General features: G+C 37.2%; 1 protein-coding gene across 1 annotated transcript in view; it reads left to right on the top strand.

The window, feature by feature from the left end:
• Positions 1–22,199, top strand: part of HSPA12A (heat shock protein family A (Hsp70) member 12A) — a gene marked incomplete at its 3' end in the record, with an annotated part of 53,316 nt that overhangs the window by 5,652 nt on the left and 25,465 nt on the right. The window contains exons 2-6 of the mRNA XM_082052856.1: positions 9,011–9,096; positions 11,397–11,524; positions 17,969–18,155; positions 19,065–19,169; positions 21,732–21,848. Coding sequence (XP_081908982.1) covers positions 9,011–9,096; positions 11,397–11,524; positions 17,969–18,155; positions 19,065–19,169; positions 21,732–21,848 — 623 coding nt within the window. The remainder of the gene's footprint in view (positions 1–9,010; positions 9,097–11,396; positions 11,525–17,968; positions 18,156–19,064; positions 19,170–21,731; positions 21,849–22,199) is intronic.

The raw sequence follows: 22,199 nt of genomic DNA, 5'->3' as shown, positions 1-22,199 counted from the left end.
TGGAAATGGATTTTGGTCAGCGACTGCATGATTTTATGACCCATTCTTCAAATACTAAGTATCTGCTTTTTTCTCTCCATAGCTTCTCTGCTCTCAAGGTGTTTTCTTTTAAGCCAGATAGCTGATCTGTTTTCTAGATCATTAAATAAAAAGAATAAAGAAACACAAAATTATTTTTCATTTAGCTATGAAGTGTCACTCAGAAGTTAAATCAATAGCCATAGATTATGGATTCACAGATGACTTTGCCAATGAATTATCAAATTTGACCCCATCTTTTGCAGTTTTGTAACAACTAATATACTCTTATTTTCCTGTCTTTGAACAAAACCAGATTTAATATCCTTGAGGAATATAAAGGGATTACATGTAACATCACTAATGCTGACTGCAATGTAAAGCAATAGTTATTCTAGTTTGGCTATTCTTTTTATCCCGTCTCCATCTTTCTGTGGGTCTTTTTCAGGGAGGAGAAAGAATCGAGGGCAGATTTGTTTTCTATTCTTGTCAAGACTCTAAAAATGTTTGAATCATATTTGGGATTCCTGAAGACTGTCAAAATGACGAAGACAAACATTATCAGCTATTTTTCCCAATTCATGTTTCAAGAAGAAGGAGTCACTGCATTCATCCAGTTTGATGCATTGCACGATTCTTCATGAACCTAGCAATACTTAATAATTAAATTAATTGATTGCCTTCTAAATAAACCAAGTGCCCCCAAATTGTTCTTATCATGTGTGCTGGATGCACAATCTAGAAAACCTCAATGGTACTTTTTTTCACTCTTTGAATAATATTCCTTTGAATATCTTGATCTAGAAAGGTTGTGTTGCTTTCAGGATACAATTGCATTTTGAGATGGTTCTTAAATAGAAACTTGCAGTAAAATAGGGGTTTGTATAACTCTAATATTATGATCTTACTTCTTTGAAAGAAAAAAACCCAACCAACCAGCCCACTCACAGCTAGTAAACGGTGTTTTTCTCAAAGAAAGTGATTAGTATCAGAAATGTTCTGGTTTATGAGTGTGGTCCTGGGAATTAGAGCATAATCTTATTAGTGCCATTCCTGACAACCTTGCAGTGAGCCGTGTAGATGAAGTAGATGATGACAGATGTAATGGTGAAGGAGAAGCAGCAGGAAGCCTTTTCTAGGAAGGTATCTTTACAGAACCTAGGTTCTGTACATCTGTATTTTGTTTTCTGTCCTTTATGTCTTCCTTTTTGGAAGCAAGAAGGGAGGAGATGAGAGATACAAGAAAATGTTGCACAGAGGCAATTCGTGCAAGACGGTCTGAAGGAAGCAAGTTAATAGAAGAGCTTGTTGAAGCAAGAGAAGGTTAGTTAGTGCATATTAAAGGTGTCTGTTACAGAACTATATTTGTGGAATATTTAGAAAGATCCCGCAGGGTTGTCTTCTACCACTTCGAGCCTCAAAATCTGTTGTTAACCCACCTGTATGATAACATGCAGCCTGCCCTCTCTGACATGTAAACCGGGCTCAGTTTTGTCTCTCCTGGCAGTGATGCGTGTGGAAGAGCTGGAATCTAGGAAGAGAGTGATCCCTGCAAGATGCTGCTGCTGAGTTCCCCAGACCCCAGGCTCTGGGATGTGAGCAGGTTCTGAGCAAGTGGGAACCATGTCAGGACTGGGAGGGAAGAGGGAGCTGACTGATGGCAAAAACTGGAAAGCTCTCAGGTCATTCAATACAGAACTGGATTTAAGACTTTACAGTGTAGATGGTGAATGGATTTGAGTTTAAGGCATCTTTAAGGTCAGATTTAGCTATTGGTAAGGACCTGGCTGAGGCTTTACAGGCCCAGTTGTGAAGTAGCATGGAAGTCTTAATAGGTCTGTTTTAGTCCAGCTTACCAAGCATTAGAGAGGTCAGATCAAATCTAGGTAAAACAGTTTCGCTTACATTCTGTCAAAAAGAGGAGAAGTGAACATAACCCATTTGGCATTTTCAGAAGATTATAGCAGGTTCTTCTGTTTTTTCTCTCATCTTAAGGTCACAGAAAATAAGTGGTGTCTCTTGGTTTCCCTTTGCTGGTGAGGTGCAGGAAAATTAATATTATCCACAAAGTGAGTGTTGGGATGAACCTGTTGTTGTTTTTTCATGCTCTTAACAATAATGTTAAAAACTTAAATTATCTCAAAAATCTTGAAAACATAGCGAAAAAGTAATTCCTCCAGCCAACCTATAGTCATTAGGGGAGGCGATGTAAAAACATAAATGAAAAGGGTCAAAGTTGTAATGAGAAACATGTCTTGTTTTTAGGATTTTATCCAAAGAATTGGGAAATTACTTAGGAAATCACTGCGCTCTAGTTGGTATCAATGCAATGAATACCAGCTCTATGTATGACCAATTATTATGAAAGGGTATCAGGAAACTTGGATTTGTGTCAGAGATTAGCTATGGCTGTATTCATAGAAGGGAAGTGTACTGCAGTCTTCTACAAACCAGCTGGATGCCTACTGGCATTTTAAAACAAAGAACTCTGATTCCATTGATGGTAATAGTAGTGGTATCATTGATTTCAGTAGAAACAGAAGGTTCTTCTGATATGAAATGTGAGATCTTTTTATTAAGAATAAGAATATTTTAAGTGTTTTTGGTATTTGCTTCTTTCTGTCTCTTCTTGTTGTTGTTGCTCTAAAATTATTTTCAAAGGCCATCTTTGTATTTGCAGTAGAATGCTCTAGGTTGTCAAATTACATTTGGAAGCTGTGACATTTTTTTCTTAATGCAAAGCAAAACCTCAGCAATAGGAAAAGCTGAATAAGGTTTTCATCAACAATGCAGCAGTTGTCAGCTAATAGCAATATGGTAAACCCTTCCTTTCCTGTTGTGTGAACATCATTAGCAAACTTTACTTGCAGCAAAATTATTATCGATGCTCAAAATGATATACAACATTTTGAATAAAAAAACAGTGTTTTTAATCCCACTGTTTTATTGCTTGATGGCTACCCCTATACCCATATTTCACTTGGCACTTGGTACATCATCTTTTTATTATTATTATTTTTTTTTTAAATCCAGAGATATTGCCTGAATGGAAAATGAAGAATTTGGCAAAGATTTTAGTATGACCAGCAGCCTGAGATCATAGCTACATATAGCAATCACTCTCACCAGCTGCTGGATGGCTCGAAATTGCAGAAAAATGGCCATCAGATATGTACAAGTGTTTGATCTGTGAAAATGATCAGTATGTGCACGGTAAATTCAGTCAACTTGGATTTATTGGACCCATAAAGATCAGCTGCAATTGTGGCATTTTTAGTAGGTCTAATGCATCCTGACTTACCCTGTGCATCTGGTTCCTCCGCCTACAAATAACTGAGAGGCTGAACAGATTTGGCAGATGGAACAGTGGATATGCATTATACAAATCAAAAAGAGTTATTGCAGCTTTTCTTTTGAGGCAAGGGTGTTGTACTGCCGGAATACTCGGTGGGAAGTTTGGGAGAGCCTGGAAAAGAGTGTGATATCCAGCTCTTCTCAGTGGATCCTTGTTGTTGGATCCTTTTTGTTGTGAAAGCACTTCTTAAATGCTAGAAGTATGATCTGAAATAAGGAATAGTAGTGATCCTGTTTCTGATTCAGAAAATCATGAGAAGAGTTGAATTAACAAGAGTTTGTTTTGTGGCCACTCTGGCAGGATAAAATGAACTTAAGATATGTTAATTTGGATATGACATTAGTGTTCAGGCATGTTCTACAGAGAGTTGATTTCATGGTGATGCTGCCTCTTTTCTGTTCTGCAAAACAGCTGTAAGGGATACAGACCATGATGAGTCCCTTTCACCATCACTTGGGCATGAGGTCTGCGAAGTTTCAGGAGGAGTACTTCTCTCCAGCCAAGCCTTCTCTTTTGTAGGCATGATTGTAAGGTACTTCAGGATGTGCCTGAAAAAGTCCATGTTGGAGTTTCTGATGGCAGACTTGGGGCCTGGTACCTTTTTAATTTTTTTTTTCTTTTTTTCTTTTTTTTTTTTTTTTTTTAATTTCTAAGGGTTTTTTTCCATACGATAAATTGGTGACATGAGGCATATTCAAAAATTTCTTCCCTTCCCTCCCCAACTGCTTTTCTGTGCTTTGTGCTGTTGAGCAGCGTATCCTGCTCCCTAAATTCCTGCTTTTACTTGTTTTGTTAAATTCTTACTTAGAGACAATTCACACTTAAAGAAACTTTAGTTTATCTGCTGCCTATATTACTTGGGCTACAGGCATCCTTCTGTAAGCAGAGTATCCACTGCCATGGCATGGTGCTTCACCATTGAAATGAACAGTTTCCCTAATGTGAAGCAGAAAATTTGCTGATTCCTGATGTAGCTGAATTACATAAGGCTAAATACTTAAGAAAAGCTGAAGAAAAAGTGATGAATTTTGTAGAAAATGATTAATTTAATAGAAAAGAGAAGGTTTTGTGTAGCTACTGAAAAAAAGATTTGTTTTAGTACCAGCTTAGTGACTTGTGGCAGCGAGGTTTAGCAGTCATCTTTCTTAAAGCAGGTTTAAGCCTGCTGTCTTAAAACTGATTATCTGGGACTATAGGGTTCCATGTCTGATACTTTCAGTGGTTCACTAAAACTCATTTCTCTGATCCTGAATAGGGTTACATGACAGGGATTCCCAAACAGTCAGAACAGACTGGTAGTCTTCCAGAGCAGATCGCCTTCTGTTAACTGATCTTTCTAATTAAACAGTGATCTTGGTCCTGCTCTCTGGATCTCATAGAAAATCAGATTCAGCTGAAAATACTATTTCTGAAATGTTCACAGTACATCAGCTAAGGTTTTATAAATGCTGTGGACTTTGCTTTTACTCTGTGTTCTGTGACACTTAAAAGTTAATCCTTCATTGCATTTTATCATCAGTCAAGTTGGAAATCTAGATGGTGGTTGATCATTTACTGAAAACCAGAAAAAGCTAAACTGATTAGCTCTTGCAGGAAACTACAGAAAATAAACTCTTGCATGTGTTTAGATGAAAAGAAGTAATTTAAATTAAATCTGCTAAACCAGCAATTGCAGCTAATATGATAATGGACATGATTCATTACTAATACAGTATTTGCTGATTTTGTAATTTAACCAGTTCCGTAATTGTTTGGGAATTTGCAAATAACCCTTTGAGTGTAAAGAAACAAAACCAAACCAACCAAACAAACAAAAAACTGAAGAAGAGTCTTCTCTATTTTTCCTTTCTCTTTTTGTCATCTTGAAAATGCACAAGGTGTTCTTTGGCAATTGCTTACATTAGCACTAAAGTCAGAAATTGTAACAATGTGGTCAGATTCATTCTATACACATTTAGTTAGATTATTGGAATCCTTGAGATAGCCAGTTATATTTCAGGTTAATGGTTATAAGCATCGATGTGCTCATAATGTTATACATAAGTAGATGAAGGGATTTATATTCAATAGTTTGCATTATAGATAGAAGATTAATTTAAATATTGATGTCTTTGGGGACTTACTATTATTTGGATTCTAAATCAGATTCCTTCATTTGTTTTGGCATGCAAATTGTCAATAATCAAATGTTTATTTAACGCATGCTGTTTAGCTCTGTTTTTTTCATAGTGTGTAGTTTGACACAGAGAGAGATCATTGGTAAACATGGGAGATAAAGCTGGAACTTGAGCTATGTGGGACACTACTTGATTGTGTTTTTTCATTACAGAAGACTTAATAAGTCATCCTGGTTTTAAGAACTGTTTAAATACCATGATATTATCCAGAACATCTTTTTAAATTAAGAAGCGGAATTTACTCCCAAAGGCTAGTCATCACTTTTTGTTGCATAATTGCAAATCAGGTTCTTTGCAACAGTTTTCCCATTCTCTGGCTTGTAACAGATGCTTATTTTCTTTCAAATCAACCAATCACAGTCCTTTAGAAATATGAGATTTTTATATATCCAGCTCTTCCTGGAACATCCATGCATTTACCGCTCTTCAGAACAGAGTTGTAAAAATTGTGACACATGGATGTTTTTTTCCCCAAGCAAACACTAGCTCAACAAAATATAAAAGCTCCCATATGCACAAGTGTATTTTAACGCCTTTCAATTTAGATAGGGTGGAGAGTCCTAATTTCATTTGTTTTTAAGAATGATTTCACTGCTTGTTAGAAGAACTCTCAGCAGTAAATCCAGGGTGACTGGCTTGCAAGCCATTTTCTGTAAATGCCAACTGCACTGATAAATACCTTTTTAACTTCCCAGCATTCTGCACTACACTCATTCATTTATTAGTTCTGCAAACTCTCTGGTAGTGTCAGGGCCTCTTTTAACAGCTGAGTTGCAATATAACAATTATGGCTGCCCCAGTTATTGCACATGATAAGTTAGTAGTCTCATAAAATGAGTTGCAATGTAATGCAACTGCTGCTTGTGCCAACATGATAGCAGCTCTCCAGAATCACTGCAACAGGACATGTTGGTTAAAATTTTGGTTTGCTACAGAGGTTGTAGTATTGCCTGCCATGGTTTCCTTCTCTTGATCCAACAAAGCTCTAGGCTGGTGGCACATAGGACTCATTGTAGAATTCTTTTGCTTAGCTGGCTATTTGCAGGAGCTGCAGTGAATACAGTGCAGAGTGGTCATGGGTTTAGAAGGATTTTTTTTCCTCTGGTCAAAAAATACTGGTAGATCACAAAAAGCTTAACCTTCTAGCAGAGTTGGGCAAGTTGATGAGAATTAGAAAAAGTTAAACCTTCCACAAACCCAGCATTTATGCCCAAGTTTTCAAGACCATTCTGAAACTGAAATGGACAACTTATTTTAAAAATTTTGGATGAAAATGTCTAAATCCATTTTCTGTTTTCAGCAATATTTTTTAATGGGTAGTTAACACAGACCTAGTCTCTGCTTAGCACTGTTAGCAAATATTTTTATACTTGTGCATACAGTAAGTGTCCATGTACACATTTGATACCTGTGGATAATCAGAAGTTAACTGAGTCAAATAAATTACTGATAGAGCACCAGCCAAGTTAGCTCAGTTCCATTGGATAAATATGCATATTGCGTGGGTTATTTAAGGACTGTTCTCTCTCTGAGAGACAAAAATTGTGTATGCTGTAACACAGGATTTTCTGAGTTGCATATAGAGCTATAAATAACCTCTCAAGGTACACCCAGGCTGATAACTGAAGACAGGTTGGAAAACAGATCGCTGAAACGTAACAAAGAGAAACACTGAAACATATAGATAGTGATTGGAAGTCTATGCTTTTGTGTTTCAAATCTAGCATCAGAAGTGAGGGAAATGTACCAGTTTCCAAAGGTGTTGAGTCAGTATTGCCATGTTCTGGTCTGCCCAGGAAGTATTGAGGCTGGTCCAGTCAGGAATGACAGCAGGATGCAGGAACCTGGTTTGTTACAAATTCCTTTTTTTTTTTCCTATGCTGAAATACTGTTCTTTAATTTTATGAAAAACACCATGTTGATGGTACAAAAATTAATCTGTTTCGAAAAGAGGAGGAAATTGCACAGAGGGGGCTGATAACAGCATCTGATCCAAATATATCTTAACGAACCGAGCATATTCTGTGCCTGGCACACTTGGCCTATGGCTTTTTGTACTTTACCACAAGAGGAGTAACCTGATATATTCTTGAAGAACTTGTATAGGAAATGTGAGTATTTTCCTTCTGCAAGTGCTTCTGAAGAACAGGGTGAACATGCATGTTATAACTTGAACAGAAATTAATGTTGTTACAAGAGCAATATTAAGATTTGGAGGAAGATTTTTTTCCTGTGGGCAGATTATCCCATAGTTGTCTGCTGCAGAGGTTTTGCATCTTCTGTGGGAAACAACATATACTTGATTACCAGGAACAACAGGATTCTTCACTAAGTAGTTCTAAGGTCTTTTCTTGGAGAGCAGCTCCTGTGTCATCTTAGTGCTCTGACTTGTCAGTCATGTCTAGGAATTAGATGTGATACATAAATATGCATTTTATTGTGCAGTACATCCAAGTAAGTGAGAAAATGTTTAAATGTATTTAATATTTATTATGGATATTAATCTTGAGAGACTTATTAAATAATTCTGCTTTACATCTAATGAGGTTATGTTCTGCAGAAGAGAATTCGGTAAACTCAAGGCTTAAATTTGTGGCAGAGGGGCATGACCATGTATGGGGGCTGTGGTATCTTTTCGATGTTCCATTTTTATAAACTGTAGCAGTTTTCGTAAGAGAATATATTATGTATAAATCCATCTGAGTCATCAATGCTTAATTGTTTTAATGAGCTATTTCCTTACCTATCATCAGTGGGGTAAATATAAGAAGGATAAATACAAATAGTGCATTACAGTATTTGCAACTTTTTTGGTATATTCCTTTAAATGAAACTTCAGTATTGAATGCAGGGTAGAAATATTTCTTCAATGATTGGTTAATAATACTTTTGTTTTTCTCAGCTGGATTCTGTCCTGCAGTAATATTAACAGCTGCAAGATGTTTCAGTCCAGCCTGCATTGAAGAATAAAAACAGAGACAGTATTGGGAAAGTTTCATAATAAAGGTTCATGATGGAATAATTGCAATTTATTCCTTACTGTGTTGTCAAATTGATATCAGCTCCTCTTTTTCTCTTAAAATGAGTGGTTTTTTGATCTCACAACTTCTGTTTAGTTTCTACATTCTCACATTTAAGTCTTAGGCTGTTAATTTGCTGCTTGCATCAGGTATGAGTTCTGACTATATCTAGGAAGACTTTAAAAATTGTGGATGGTAATGTAATACAAGAACGGAAGCTAGTCATTAAGGTCAGACAAACATTTTAAAACCAGAACTGCAGTTATTGTGTCATAGTGTGTTTTAAGGGCAAAAATTATATTTTATGTGGCAGTTGTGGAATTAATTTTCTTTTTTAGCATATTTTTTACAATAGGAAAATAGTGTAGCAGTATGCAAAGCAACTGGCCTATCCTGTACATTCTGCTGGCTGACATTGATGAATTTTTGTTTCCTTTCAGATGCAGTTTCCTCATCTACGTACTCATCACCAGCCAAAAGTTTGGGAGACCCTGGAATAACTCCACTGTCTCCATCACATATTGTGGTAAGAAATGTACTCTTAATATACAGTATGTGGACGTTATTTTCTCTTGAGTGTTTGGTGGGATATAACTTCTTTAGAAAGTTGTCATTTCCTTGCACAGTAGTCCCTTTTATGCTATCCACAGTCTTAAGTGAAATTTTGGTCACACTGAAGTAGGTGACAAAGCTCTCGTTCATTTCACTAGAGTCCTGGTTTTGCCTTTTTTTTTTTTTTTTTTTTCCTGTTTGCTGAGCTGATAGATTTGCTCCTGCACATTTTTATATCAAATGTGGAGGCTTCTTGATCCTCAGGGTTCACAAATTCTGTCCCTGTGTTTATCACTGATTTAGGCAGCCCCTGAAAGGTCTCATTCTGTTCAGAAGAAGGATATATATGATATTCAACAGTAAAATATGAATTCTCAGAGAAAATAATCTTCTCCAACAGAGAGAGAAGCTCAAAATATAACTGTTTTAGTTTCTTAAGGAAAACAGCCACCTCTGTAGGCTTTTAGAAGCAAGCAAATGTCCCATAAAGGTAGTGTGTTTTAATCCTTAATACATCATGTTCATTTCATTGACAAGCTACCATTAAAACTAAGTCCCATCTGTTTTTCAGATCATCTGCATCATCTATAACACAGTATATACACAGTGTATTTCTTGATATTGCAAGGGGTCATGTTCAGAACACATTGCTACCCTTGTCAAATTTATTCCCTAGCTTTCTGGATAAAGTTCAGAGTTGTATGACATCCCTCTTAAAGATTTCCAGAGTTCTCTCTCATAAATGTTTTGTTTTATTCCCTTCTTTTCCATATAGTCTAGAACTTACCCCTTTTTCTTCTGTCATACTGATGAATTTATATCCTCTTTCAGTTAGACTTGCTCCTTAAACTATTTGAGGAAGACATGTAAATAACATATTGCTCTAGTTGAAAAGATTACTTAGGAAAATCCAGACAAGTCTTTCATTATTTGAGACCAAAACTTATTACTCTCATTTCTCCATTTTAAGTAGTGGGCCTATGGCCATGAAAAATGTAGGGAAACTACAGAAAAGTGCTGGAATTAGCAGGCACAGAGATAATGGAGGTATGTGAGGAAGATGATGGAGCGCGGCGTGTAAAGAGAGGACGTTTGGCAGTTCCTCTGTAAAAGACAATAAAGGTTGCTTCAAAATGTTATTGAGAGTACAGGCTGAGCAGCAGTGGTGGATTACTCAGACATGACCTGGTTAATAATAGGTCAACAGGTCTATTCCACGGTGATTTTGCCAAAATGCTGTGTGTACAGATGGGTGTGTTGCCTCCCTTCACCACCTCCACCCCTGTAGCATGTGGCCATTTCGCCAGTGTTCCCAGCTTGTTCTCTTCTTGTCCTGCTAAGCTGTTCATGCCACAGCCACCATCAGCATGGGAACAGTAGTTCCTTGCTGTTCATTACCTATTAGTCCTTTAGACAGGATTTGTGATAGGCAACAGAATACTAAAGAGTGGTACAATTCCTTTTTTATTCACATTGTGCTCCATATCACATCATTATGATTTGAGCCATAACCCTTCTACCACCTCTAGTTTATGTTCCCATGTTGCCCTTGACTCTGCTTTTCAGGGGTTGCAGGTTTACAGGTAAAAGACAGGGAAAAGGATTCAAATTCACTAGAAGCATCTGAACAGCTTTCCACATTCTAGCATAGGCAGGAGGAAAGAATGCGTATAGTGCTTACAAAACAAGTGTTATGTAAATTCTTCATAAATAAATAATTATCATGGGTTATAACACTTACTGCTGTATTTTGGGTGGTTCTGTCTCCACTAGTTTCGAATGGTAGAAGTACCTTATGTTCAAGGTTACGTACACAACTCCTAAAACCGCCAAATAAGTCCCAAATATTGATGGATAGAAACATATTCTTCAGTTGGTCAGTGTAAGAAAAACAAACAAACAAACCCACAGAAACAAAAAAACACCACAAACAAAACCATCAAACAAACAACAACCACAAAAACCAAACCAACAAACAAAAGCAAATCACAAAAAAACAAACCACACCAGTTCCAAAAAAAATAACCTAGTGTTTGAAGGAAACTCTTGATTCAGAAGTTTATGTACAAAAGGGTCCAGCAAATATATTGAGTTGTATTTTAAATTTCTGCTTTCTTTTAACAACTTTGGGCACAAATGCAGCTTTAGGGAAGTCCTTATTTCCACTGAAGAGATCTGCATGTCTCAGAGAGCAGAAATGCTGAAGTGTAAGACAGGTTACAGTTATTCTAATTAGTGACTCAGTGTCTGTTTTTTATTTCTGCTATTTAACAGAAGGACTCTGATGCAGATGATGCTGTAGAACAGTTATTTCTTGTTGTTGTGGCTATTGATTTTGGCACAACATCCAGTGGCTACGCCTACAGCTTCACCAAGGAACCAGAATGTATTCATGTAATGAGGTAAGGGCTGCAATGCAGCATTTAGTTTTCAATCGTGATAACGTGGATTGTCTGCAGTAGCTATAGATGTTTTCTACAGGAGCCTAAAGTGTCTAGATTTGTCTGTGTTGCCACAGTGTGCATCCTCTCATGGTTTCATGGTTATAGATTTTTGTTGCATCTTATTGTATTCTAATTTATTTAATAATCATGAACACATCCACTTTCTGTATTCTGCTGAGTTTACAAGATGATGTGAGTAAAAGGAGGGATCGGTGAATATTTAGAATTGTTCGGGGAGAAATAATAATAATTAAGTTAGGATGCCCTAATCTCAGTGATCGAGAGAAACTACACATTTATTAAGGGTCATGGCATTTCCCAGGAGCTGCCATGGAGTTGCCGTCCCCTGGAATCATGATTGTATGCAGTTGTGTGTATGATGCTTAGTTATTTGCACCCAGTAACTGGTAGCTCTTGTAGCTGATTTAAACTTTTCAGCACTAGTTTGAATGAAATATCTCATAATGAACCAGTGGTACTGGTAAATAAGCAATCAAAAGGCATGAATGTGAAAATTAAGGTTTTATGTGAAATCTGTTCTGTATTATATGTATGTAAGAGACAGATTTTAGATGCTGTTATGTAGGGGGGTTTATTTTTTTATTTCTTGATTAAATCAATGCAATATAAAGCTATGCATATAAATCTTATGCAATCACATGTAAAAACTATTAAGGCAGGTACATGAAAGGTTTGCCATACAAACCATTTTTATAGTGTTTTTTTTTAAAGTTTTTTATAACTGGAGACCTATGCAGTTCTTATTAAACTACCTTTAAAATGACTATATTGTAACAAGACCAAGCTACAGATAATTTCAGAGATAAACAAGGTATGTATGAAAAGCTTAGCCATAGAATTTCTTCTAAATAAAGCTGCTGTTACAGCATTAGCTAATGTACTGTTTGTAGCACTGTAATGCTGAGAATGAAGGGGCAAAAGGAGTAGCTTGCTGCAGTGCAGTGTGATACAGGGTTATTTTTCTAATCAAAGATGCTAGCTGAATGCAGCTCTCTAAATCTCAGCAGACAGTACTGATTGTGCAGTCAGCCTGCAGAGTTGGGTTGTATACAGTTTCAAAGTATTTTGGAGCTCTAGTGCAACTGGGCGATGTGAAATACTATCTAAAGGAACGTAAATTTTGGAATGGTATTAGGCCATCCAGTTACAAAGACACCATTTTCGGTACTGACAAGTGATGCTTCAAGGCCTTTCCTGCATCCCATTCACCTACTGTTCAGTGAACAGCACAGCTGCATGAGGCTAGAAGTCAAAGGACAGGCCATGTGTTTCTGTCTCAGACACATTACAGGGTTGTGGAGTCAGAACCCGTGTTTATCAATTCCTATTCTCTTTTGACAACAATCAGTCAAATTTCTTAAAGAAGTTCGATAAAATGAGGGAAGACATCTCTGAAGCTCTGCCTGATCACATACTGTGTTGTTCTTATAATCTCCCTGAAGCTGTTAGTGTGTGAAATCCCTGCTGGTTTTAGGGATGTCCTTTAAGCCATTCGGACTCAAAATTTTATCTTAGAACTTGATTTGTCATTGGATTTGCACCATACAGCAACAAATGACAGACTAGTTTCTCCTTCCAGAGTACTAGACTTCCTGCTGTGGATGACTGAGACACTGAAATCTGGGTGCTGTGTGGGCCGCTGAGAGTGTTGCAGATCCTAAACGACATTTTACTTCTTATGGTTCAAAATGCCACATTTTATTCCTTATGCAATAATGGTAGCATGTTTGTGATTTCAGACCTGTGTAGATATTATATGAGATCCTGAAGTAAAAGGAGATAAACTAATTTACTTACTTCCAGAAATAAGGGAGGAACATATTTTGGGATGGGAATGTATTCAGTTTTCCAACAGGTATTTCAAACAATGGAAAATATTTTAATACCAGAATTATTATTCCCTCTCTCTCCCAAAGAAATATTTCTTGCAAGGAAGGATTTTGAGGAAGATGTACTTTAAAACTAAATTATGAAATTATATATATATATATATATATATATACATGACTGCGCATGAAATAATGAAATTCAATGAAAAGAGTGGTATATGAAAAAAAATAAGGCTTAGGTAGTTCAGAAGGTATTAAGAAGTTTGAACTTTGTATATAATGAGGCTTACATGTAGGATAATTTACAAACATTTCAGCGGAGTAAATGTAACTTCCCGCATGCACTGGAGAATGTTTACATTAAAATAAAGCATACCAGTGATGCATGGTCCTCTTTGCTTCCTAACATTTTTTCCACCTTCCCTCCTTAGAGTTGATCCTTTCCAGACATTTAGATTTCTGACTGCATTTTAACAAGGTTACTTTTCTGTAAATGTCTCCATGAAGGGTAAGATGGTTTTATTTAGAAGGTCCTACTTCAGGGAAGAGTGAACACACAGGGCTATAGTACCAAGTTTGTAGTAACTGCAAAGTCATGATTCTATTTGTGTAATTAGTAGACAAACAGAGTCTTGGTTTTGACTGTGTGTGTTTATTTGCTGTGATGCTCAGTAGTTAAAAAACCAAACAAACAAAAAAGGATTTACAAGTGTTGACCAAACAAAGTTCTTTAAGCATGTACTTAGTTTTAAATGTGTGAATAGCCTCACTTCAGTAGATTAAAGCATGTGTTTGGAGGTGGTTGTGTGTTTCTAGATGATCAACTTTACCTTGATTGTCTGACATTAGTTACTTTTTAATCAATTTTAGTCCCTACTTCACACCTGTCATCTCTTACTAGTTCCCCATGGCTTCTGCAAAGATAGTTGTGTTTACCTTCAGACTCCTGTTGCAGTGTTGCAGAATAGAAGTGTATGTTACAGTGAGTGCTAGTTTCTGTGTACCTTGAGACTGTAAGTGTATATGAACAGCATTGCCATGAGTTCAGCAAGCACTTCGGCAGGCAGGCAGTGCCAGAGCCCTAATAAAATACAGTTTGCTGCTGTAGAATGAGTTAATAAAGTCTCCTTTGAGGGGAATACACGGGTTCTTACACAGTTTTGTAAAACTATTGATTGATATGCACTTCGGTGAAGTCATAAATGTTTTGGCTGCTGGTTAAATGGCAACAAACTGAATGTATGTATTTCACAAATGGAGAAAAAAAAAAAAAAGGAAAACGCATGTGGTTATGATACAAATCGCAGCCTGTCTTTAGAAGGAGGGAGCATCTGGTATTTTTTCAGTGTAACTTTGCTTCAACCTTCAGGTTTTTCCTTTTCCTTCTCTTCCCTGTTTGGTTCGAATTCTTGGCAAACACATGCTTTCCTTTCTTCTGCATACACAGTCTAGCAGCGTTCAGCTGCATTTTGATGACCCCACTGCTTCATTTCCTGGACTGTTATGCTACAGCTCTGGATCAAATTCTCATCACTCTGCATGGATCACTCTGTTCGCTCTGTCTGTCAGCCAGATTACTGTGCAAGGAAGGACATTTCTCTAGCCTTAATGTAACCTTGTGATCCTTTCCACACTAACTTTCCTCTTGTCTCTATTTTCACTTTTAGTGTACAGTCAGATCCTCTGTGCCTGTCAATGAGTCTATGCTGCTCTGTTGATCTACTCTACTTTATATCAGCCTAGGAACTGCTCCCAGGCAGAAATCTACCTTGGGTTCTGCTGGAATAGATTTTTAGCTCTCACTCTGCTTTGAGAAAGTACCTAATGCATGCATTTAGAATTATTCAGGTTGGAAAAAAGACCCTCGAGATCATTGAGTCCAACCACTAGCCTACCACTGCCACTACCGTTAGAGAGTACTGCTGGCTTGTATGAGGCCATGCTCTTAGTAGGCATTTCAGTTTTTTTCCCTTAGGAGCAGCATTATTACCATCATTTTGCCTGTGTTGGGACCATGAAGGAAAACTGCAAACAAAGGTGTTGAAATCCTAGCTCTGCCTACTAGAAGCCTTCACTAACAAGTGAGGCTGGGGCTCCACCTGAGAAAGTGTCCCAGTCAGGAGTTACCATGCGCGCACCTTTGTCTGCAGCTGCTTCTCTCTAGAAAAGATGTCACACAGGAATATTTTTAAAACTCTGATTGCAAATGGTAAAATCGGGCTTCCCCTTCTGTTTCCTTCTTGCTCTTTCTGTGACAGAACAGTAATACAGGCTGAGAACTTTAGAACTTACTGAGCAATTACTGTGTCTAGTTTCCATCAGAAACTCATCAGGAAGTGAACGTCCATTTCTCTAGGTGGCTTTGAAAATTTCAGCCCATACCACTGAGCATCAATTTGTCTTCATTTGAACTGCACTTTAAGTCTAGTTATTCTGGAAAGAGAAAATGTGCCTAGCTATAATGAAAAATAAAGAAGTATTGTTATAGCCACATCCTATTTATGGAATTTCTCACTGGTGACTCAGAATGAATCATTAATGATTCCAAGCAAAAATGATACCAGTCTGTCTCCTCTCTGCTTGCAGCAGGTGTGTGGGATTTAACATTCTGGTGAAATAACCTGTGTTTTCTGTTCATGGGCTCTGGGACCCCAACCAGTTCACATTGGAACCATATGTTTGCTATAACACTTACTCAAAGACTTTGGAGTTGACCAAGTATGTTCCTAGGAGCAGGTTGGAAGAAATGACCTGGAGCAGAGCCCTTGCCAGCTGATAATAGCTCAGGGGCTGAGCAGCTGGACTAAGGAGATTTATGAAAGCTTTTTTTCCGAGCGGATGAAGGTGGAAGTCATTCCACTTCTCATTACTGTTTCTGCTTTCAGAGCTGTGGAATTGCCCTCTATACTGAATTAAATTCATAGACGTGTGGTTATTCCCAGCCATCACTTCTGCTGGTGCAAAAAGGGGCAGATTTTACTCTGTTTGATTTAGCTGAATGATCTGAATGGTTCCCAGCACTTTAGAAGATCTTTTTCCTTGTTCCTTTGCCAAGTATTAACCCCTTAGATTTAAATTATCCATGTCAGTTGCCTCCCTAGGTCTGGGGGTCGATTAATTTTCAGTTGGTTCAACTGTTTCTGAAACTGAAATGGAAAAGAAGATTTTTTTTTTTTCCTACATAATCTTTCTATGTCACATAAACAAGTACCACAGAACAAAACAATCGTTTTGTGCTTCCGAACAAGACTTTGGCAGTAGTGTATTATGGAAGTGTGTTTTGCTATCTTTAGAAAAAAAACAATCAACATGTGGTTTAATAATGAGTGCAGTTGCCTTTGTGATTTTAACTTGGCTCCTGTTTGAGCTGCATTATGATTATGGCTGATAGCATAAAGTAGATTTTCCACTGATGCTTTTTTAAGAAAATGTTCTTCAGTGTTTGTTTCCCATGCTGAAAGTACTTGTACATGGCGTGAGTGGAACAGAAATGCGAATTTCTTGTTCTTCCATTGTGCTTTTTTTTGTGATGGAGAAGACAAGAATGCTCACAGCTATCTCTGTGGTACAACTTTCTACTGTCTGACCTTGTCAGCTCCACATGCCCCCTCCAATTCCTGCTGCATGTAATGGTTGTTTCCATAATGGATGTTCTTACTAATTTCCTTATCCATTATGTGAAAGAAGCCTTGTGTTGCTTTCACCTTCATACCATCGAGCTTCTTGGGTCTTCCTGAAGATACCTTTACAATCTTGATAAGATAGGATAGTTTTATTGACTGTTTTAGTGGATGGTGGTGAAGAAAATGTTTTGGTGCCTATAAGATACTTGGTGGTTGGGGGAGTCTGCTTTCCTTTTGCCAGACTAAAATTTTTACAGCATTTTGGGCATTTAAAACACAAAATTCATTCATTTCAGGTGAGTAGAAAGTGCAATGCAGAGAGCCCAACATCTGCAGTCATGTCTTCAGAGTTTCAGGTGTCCAGGAAATTAGGTGCGTGAAGAGTGTTGGTTGAACTGGCTTGTCTTGCTTCAGGGAGGATTCTGTGACAGAGGCAGGGATTTAATCGACTTCTCCACAGTGGCATTCAGCTGATTTAAACAGGTCTCTATTTCAAAATGGCCATTTTGAGGATCTGGGTTTTCATTTGTAGTATTCTTGCATAATTACTTGATTTTTTTCTTTCCCCTGCAATAGTTATTACAAATGTATGTTTAGTTTTAAAATATAAGTGTAATATTGTTTCCTTGTTAATTGTGTGTGGCTTACTTTAAGGAATCTGTGTTCTTATCAAAGACAATATGATTATCTCCTTAAAAATAATACAACTAACTGCAAAATTTATTGAATTGTCTGAAATTAAAATTGCAGTCCTCTTTTCTTGGATGTGAATAAAACCACTTAATATTGTAAGGATTGAAATGAGTATCTTTGGAGGGGAGAGCAGTGTGTAGAATCTGCCACCAGATTGTTTTTCTCATGATACACAATTTTTTCTGCTGCTCTTAACTTTAATGTAATTCACTGAAACTGTTTCACTTTTTGGATAGACGATGGGAAGGTGGAGATCCAGGTGTATCGAATCAGAAGACACCAACAACTATCCTCCTGACACCAGAGAGAAAGTTCCATAGCTTTGGGTATGCAGCAAGAGATTTCTACCATGACTTGGATCCCACTGAATCAAAGCACTGGTTGTATTTTGAAAAGTTTAAGATGAAGCTACATACCACCAGTGTAAGTAATAACCAACTCTCCTGAATAATTGTGCATCTGCTACTCCAATCATCTTCTGTGGACAGTGCTGGATTTTGCCTAAAGATTGTGAACTAGATGTGAAGCAGCTCTGTTTCTGAGTTTAGAGAGTAAATAAAGTAAATTGAACTTCTCAGTTAACATTATGATTCATTTTGCTGCTCACTCCATTTGGCAAGTATATTTTGCCAGCCTTCTTTCTAGATCTTAGAAGTTCAATATCTGCTTTGCTTAGATCATCATGTCCTAATTTTCCTGAATGAGATTCATACCTGTCTAGGGAGTCTCCATGAGGTTCGTTTGTTCTATTAATTTACTCAGAAAACAGAAGTAGAATAGAAGAGCCATACTGATCTCTAGTGCAGACAAGCAAATTTACCCAGAGATCATTTTCACAACTGCAAGTGCAAATCATGCTGAAATTTGACATTATTCCTACTGGTTATATTTTAGTATTTAAACTAAGCTATTCTTGAGTTTTGGGACTTGGCCAGTACTTTCTGTATTGAGGTGTTTTCTTGTTTTGTGTGTTGGTGGGAAGCCAAAAATCTATGCTTTTAACCCCTTAACTTGGATTAAATTTCTTACATATGCAGCTTTGTTGCAATTAATTACCAATACGTTTGTTGTAATTATTTAATATTTAGTCCATATTTCTCTCTCTGCTTGCAGTCATTTGTAGACATGCTAGGTGTTTCAAAACAAAGTCTAAAATAAGCAGCAAATGTCATGGTCCAGGAAATACAAGTGATTATTTAGATCCTCTTCTGAACAATTCTGTCACTTTTTCCTAGCCAGGTGGATAAAGAATTCCCCTTCTTCAAGCAGTGGGAACTGATTTCATGTTTACCTTTTCCTTTTAATAACATCCAGTTATTTTCTTTCACATAGAATCTTTCCATGGAGACAGACCTGACAGCTGCAAATGGCAAAAAAGTCAAAGCACTTGAGATATTTGCTTACGCTCTGCAGTTCTTTAAAGAACAGGCATTAAAGGTAGAGTAATGCTTCCTTATCTTGATTTTCTATATTTATAACTGGTATAAATGTGAGCTTAACACATCTAACCTTGCCAGGCTTTGACCTCAGCAGTATTTGATGTAAACAAAGCAAGGCAGCTGTAGAAACTAGGCAGGCTGTGGACTCTGGAGAGCTCACAATAGCCTGAAGTGATTTCCCCTTGTACAGAGAAAGCTCAATTCAATAATATTAAGTGTATCACTGTGATGCATAGTGCTGAGTATCTTCTTACTAGCTTAAATATTTTTTTTTTTACTTTTTTTTTTTTTTTTCATGAAAAAACATTCATTTGAAAAGAGAATTTAAAAGTGCAGGAGCTGAAGCTCAGGAATTAAATTTGAGACTAGGTCCTGTCCTCGTCCCTTACACTCTGCTGCTGGGATAACGGGTTGTTCTGTGTTCACTCAAGGTTTTCTCATGTTCCAGAGTTGGCCCTGTGAAATGCAGTAGCCTGGGCACCTACTAATGTCTCCTGCCCTAACCTGACTTTGTCTACACTGATTAAGCAAAGAGAAGACGGATGAGCTGGATTTATTTTGTAATAAAAAGATTATTAAAAGGTCATTTTTTAATTTGATGACTGGAATCTCACTGTAAATTGGAGGTGTACAAGCTGGCTAACCTGGTGGAAATGGTGTAATTATGCCAATGCGATGATCTGTACAGGCTCCTTGGTTGCACTCAGAGGTTCAGTATATTACCATATGCCAAATTCTGCACCAGCACAGATATATAGCCTCCATTACCTGAACCAACTCAGGTACCTTTCCACAATGCTCCCTTTATTCTGTTCTACAGTGTTAAACTGTGGTGTGTGTGCCGAAGAGGCACAATTAGACTATGGTATGTTACCCTGATCCTGAATGCATGTTTATGCAGAAAATTGTGCAAGCAGTAGGCAGAAACAAACAGACATGTTTTGGGGTTTAATTTGTGAATGTGTTGTGATGGACTGCCTCCATTTATGTTGCCTTTTTTTAAATTTTCTTTCTGATTTTTTTTTTTCTTTTTTCCCTAGTGTGGTTGGTGTTGGTGGGAAAAATGCATTCTATTTTCCATTTCCCATTTGAAAAGCTGCAATACTAGTATCTTGTAATATTCTTCTTGGGTCACAAGGTTGTTTTGCATATTCTCCTGTGAAGTACATGTCCCCAGTAAACAGTTGTTGGGATTTAAATTATCATGTAAACAGTCAAATGTGAGTTAAACACACATTGCCTCCAAATGGGCCGCTATAATGTCAACATAAGCATACTATCATAGTTGCTAAGTCAAATCGGAATATTTACCCATGCAAGCATTATTTAAAATAGCCTTGTTGTTAAGAACTAACCTACTTTTTTGAATGCGTTTAACTTATTCTCTGTGAGCTGTCAGTGTATTCTTTATGGCTACAGAGAAACAATCCTACCATTGCAAGTCAGATGCCTCGTCTTGTCTCAGAGACTTAGTTAACTAGATTTTAGAGTCGATTGTGGAGTCACAGACTTGAACCTGTGTGTAGTCTGGGGAAATTCTTAGTGAATATGAATGCTGTTGGGTACAGTCCCATGTATTTGCTGTGCCGCCTGTTCAGGGCTACATCCTTTCCTGATGGTAATAAATAAATCCCTGTGATTTGTGAGTGTATGCTGAAACTAATTAGACGAGCAATGTAAATGAACTGTTACTAGGACTATAATTTGTCCATTCCTAGTGCCCTGTGCAGTATAAAGGTGCTACTTTTCTAGCATGGATTTTTGAACGGCAGCATAGCTAAACAAACACAACACCTTGGCACGTTCTGAAGGCCCGTTGTTCACCTTTCTAAATTTCCATCCAAACAGGGAAAGGTTCAGATAGGACATATGGTAATGACATTTCACTTGGAACCTTTCCCAAAACATGTCAGTATATCACCTAATTTGCAAATGCAATACAGACTTTCTTCTTTTTAAGGAAAAAAAAAAAAAAGCACAATAGAAGAACTAAACTAGGCTTGAATGTTTGCTTAAAGTAAAATTTTCAAGGACCAATCAGTCATATTTTTTAAAGGGTTTAACTGTAACTTCCCCTTGCTAACTGAGTTGTAAAAATTTGATTTAAAGGTAAGTGGTATATAAAGAAGTCATTGAAAAGTCTGGATTGTAAAACACAATGTTCATCAGTGATACCTCAAATATTTTCCTGTGTATTAATCCAGATGCAAGTGTGAATTATTCAGTCTAACAGCAAATCCCACACTATGGGTAAGAATGTACATAAATGTTCTGCAATGTTCAGCAGTGCATGAGCTGCTTTTGGAAAAACTAACTTCTACTTCATGTTGAGCAGTAAAATTTTCTATAGGCCTCCTTGAGCAGGCATCAACCCTAATCCCAGTTTTTGGCATAGTAAAGCATTCTTGACACGTTGGCAATAATTCTGATTTGTAGCATAGATGTAGCAGGAAAAAAATTGAAAGGAAAAAGTTTGTTACTGGAGCCAGCAGAAAAGAATGTTTTCTGATAAAGCTGACAACCATCATTTTGCATTCACCTCTATTTTCCTTTTATTTAGGAGCTTAGTGACCAAGGAGGCTCAGACTTTGAAAACACTGAAGTAAGATGGGTCATTACAGTGCCTGCTATTTGGAAGCAGCCTGCAAAGCAGTTTATGAGACAAGCTGCCTACAAGGTAAGGTTATAGGCTGAATGTAGAAATGCTTCTCTAAAGCCCTAGTTGATAGGCTAAATGATAAAATGTATTTGGGACAATTAGCTCTAGTATAAACTGTATAGAAATGATATAAAAGAAGTCAGACTAGAAACATTGAAAGAGAAGTTGACTCTACCAAGCAGTAGCTATAAGTCATATATATTCACCTCTTAAATGCCTTTTTCTTTCTATTTACTTTTATATATTGTTGTCCCCTGCAGACTGATGGTTTAGTCATCTTGTACACTGTATTCCTGCTGAATTCAGTGCACATGCAACAGATGCAGTTTTGAGACCCAAGGGAAAGCTGATTTTAAAACACTGGACAAA

This window comes from Streptopelia decaocto (genome assembly GCF_964273445.1).
Source record: "Streptopelia decaocto genome assembly, chromosome: 5".
In the NCBI taxonomy this organism is placed as follows: domain Eukaryota; kingdom Metazoa; phylum Chordata; class Aves; order Columbiformes; family Columbidae; genus Streptopelia; species Streptopelia decaocto.
Note: the sequence above shows the minus strand (reverse complement) of the source record. Positions and strands in the feature narration are given on the sequence as shown.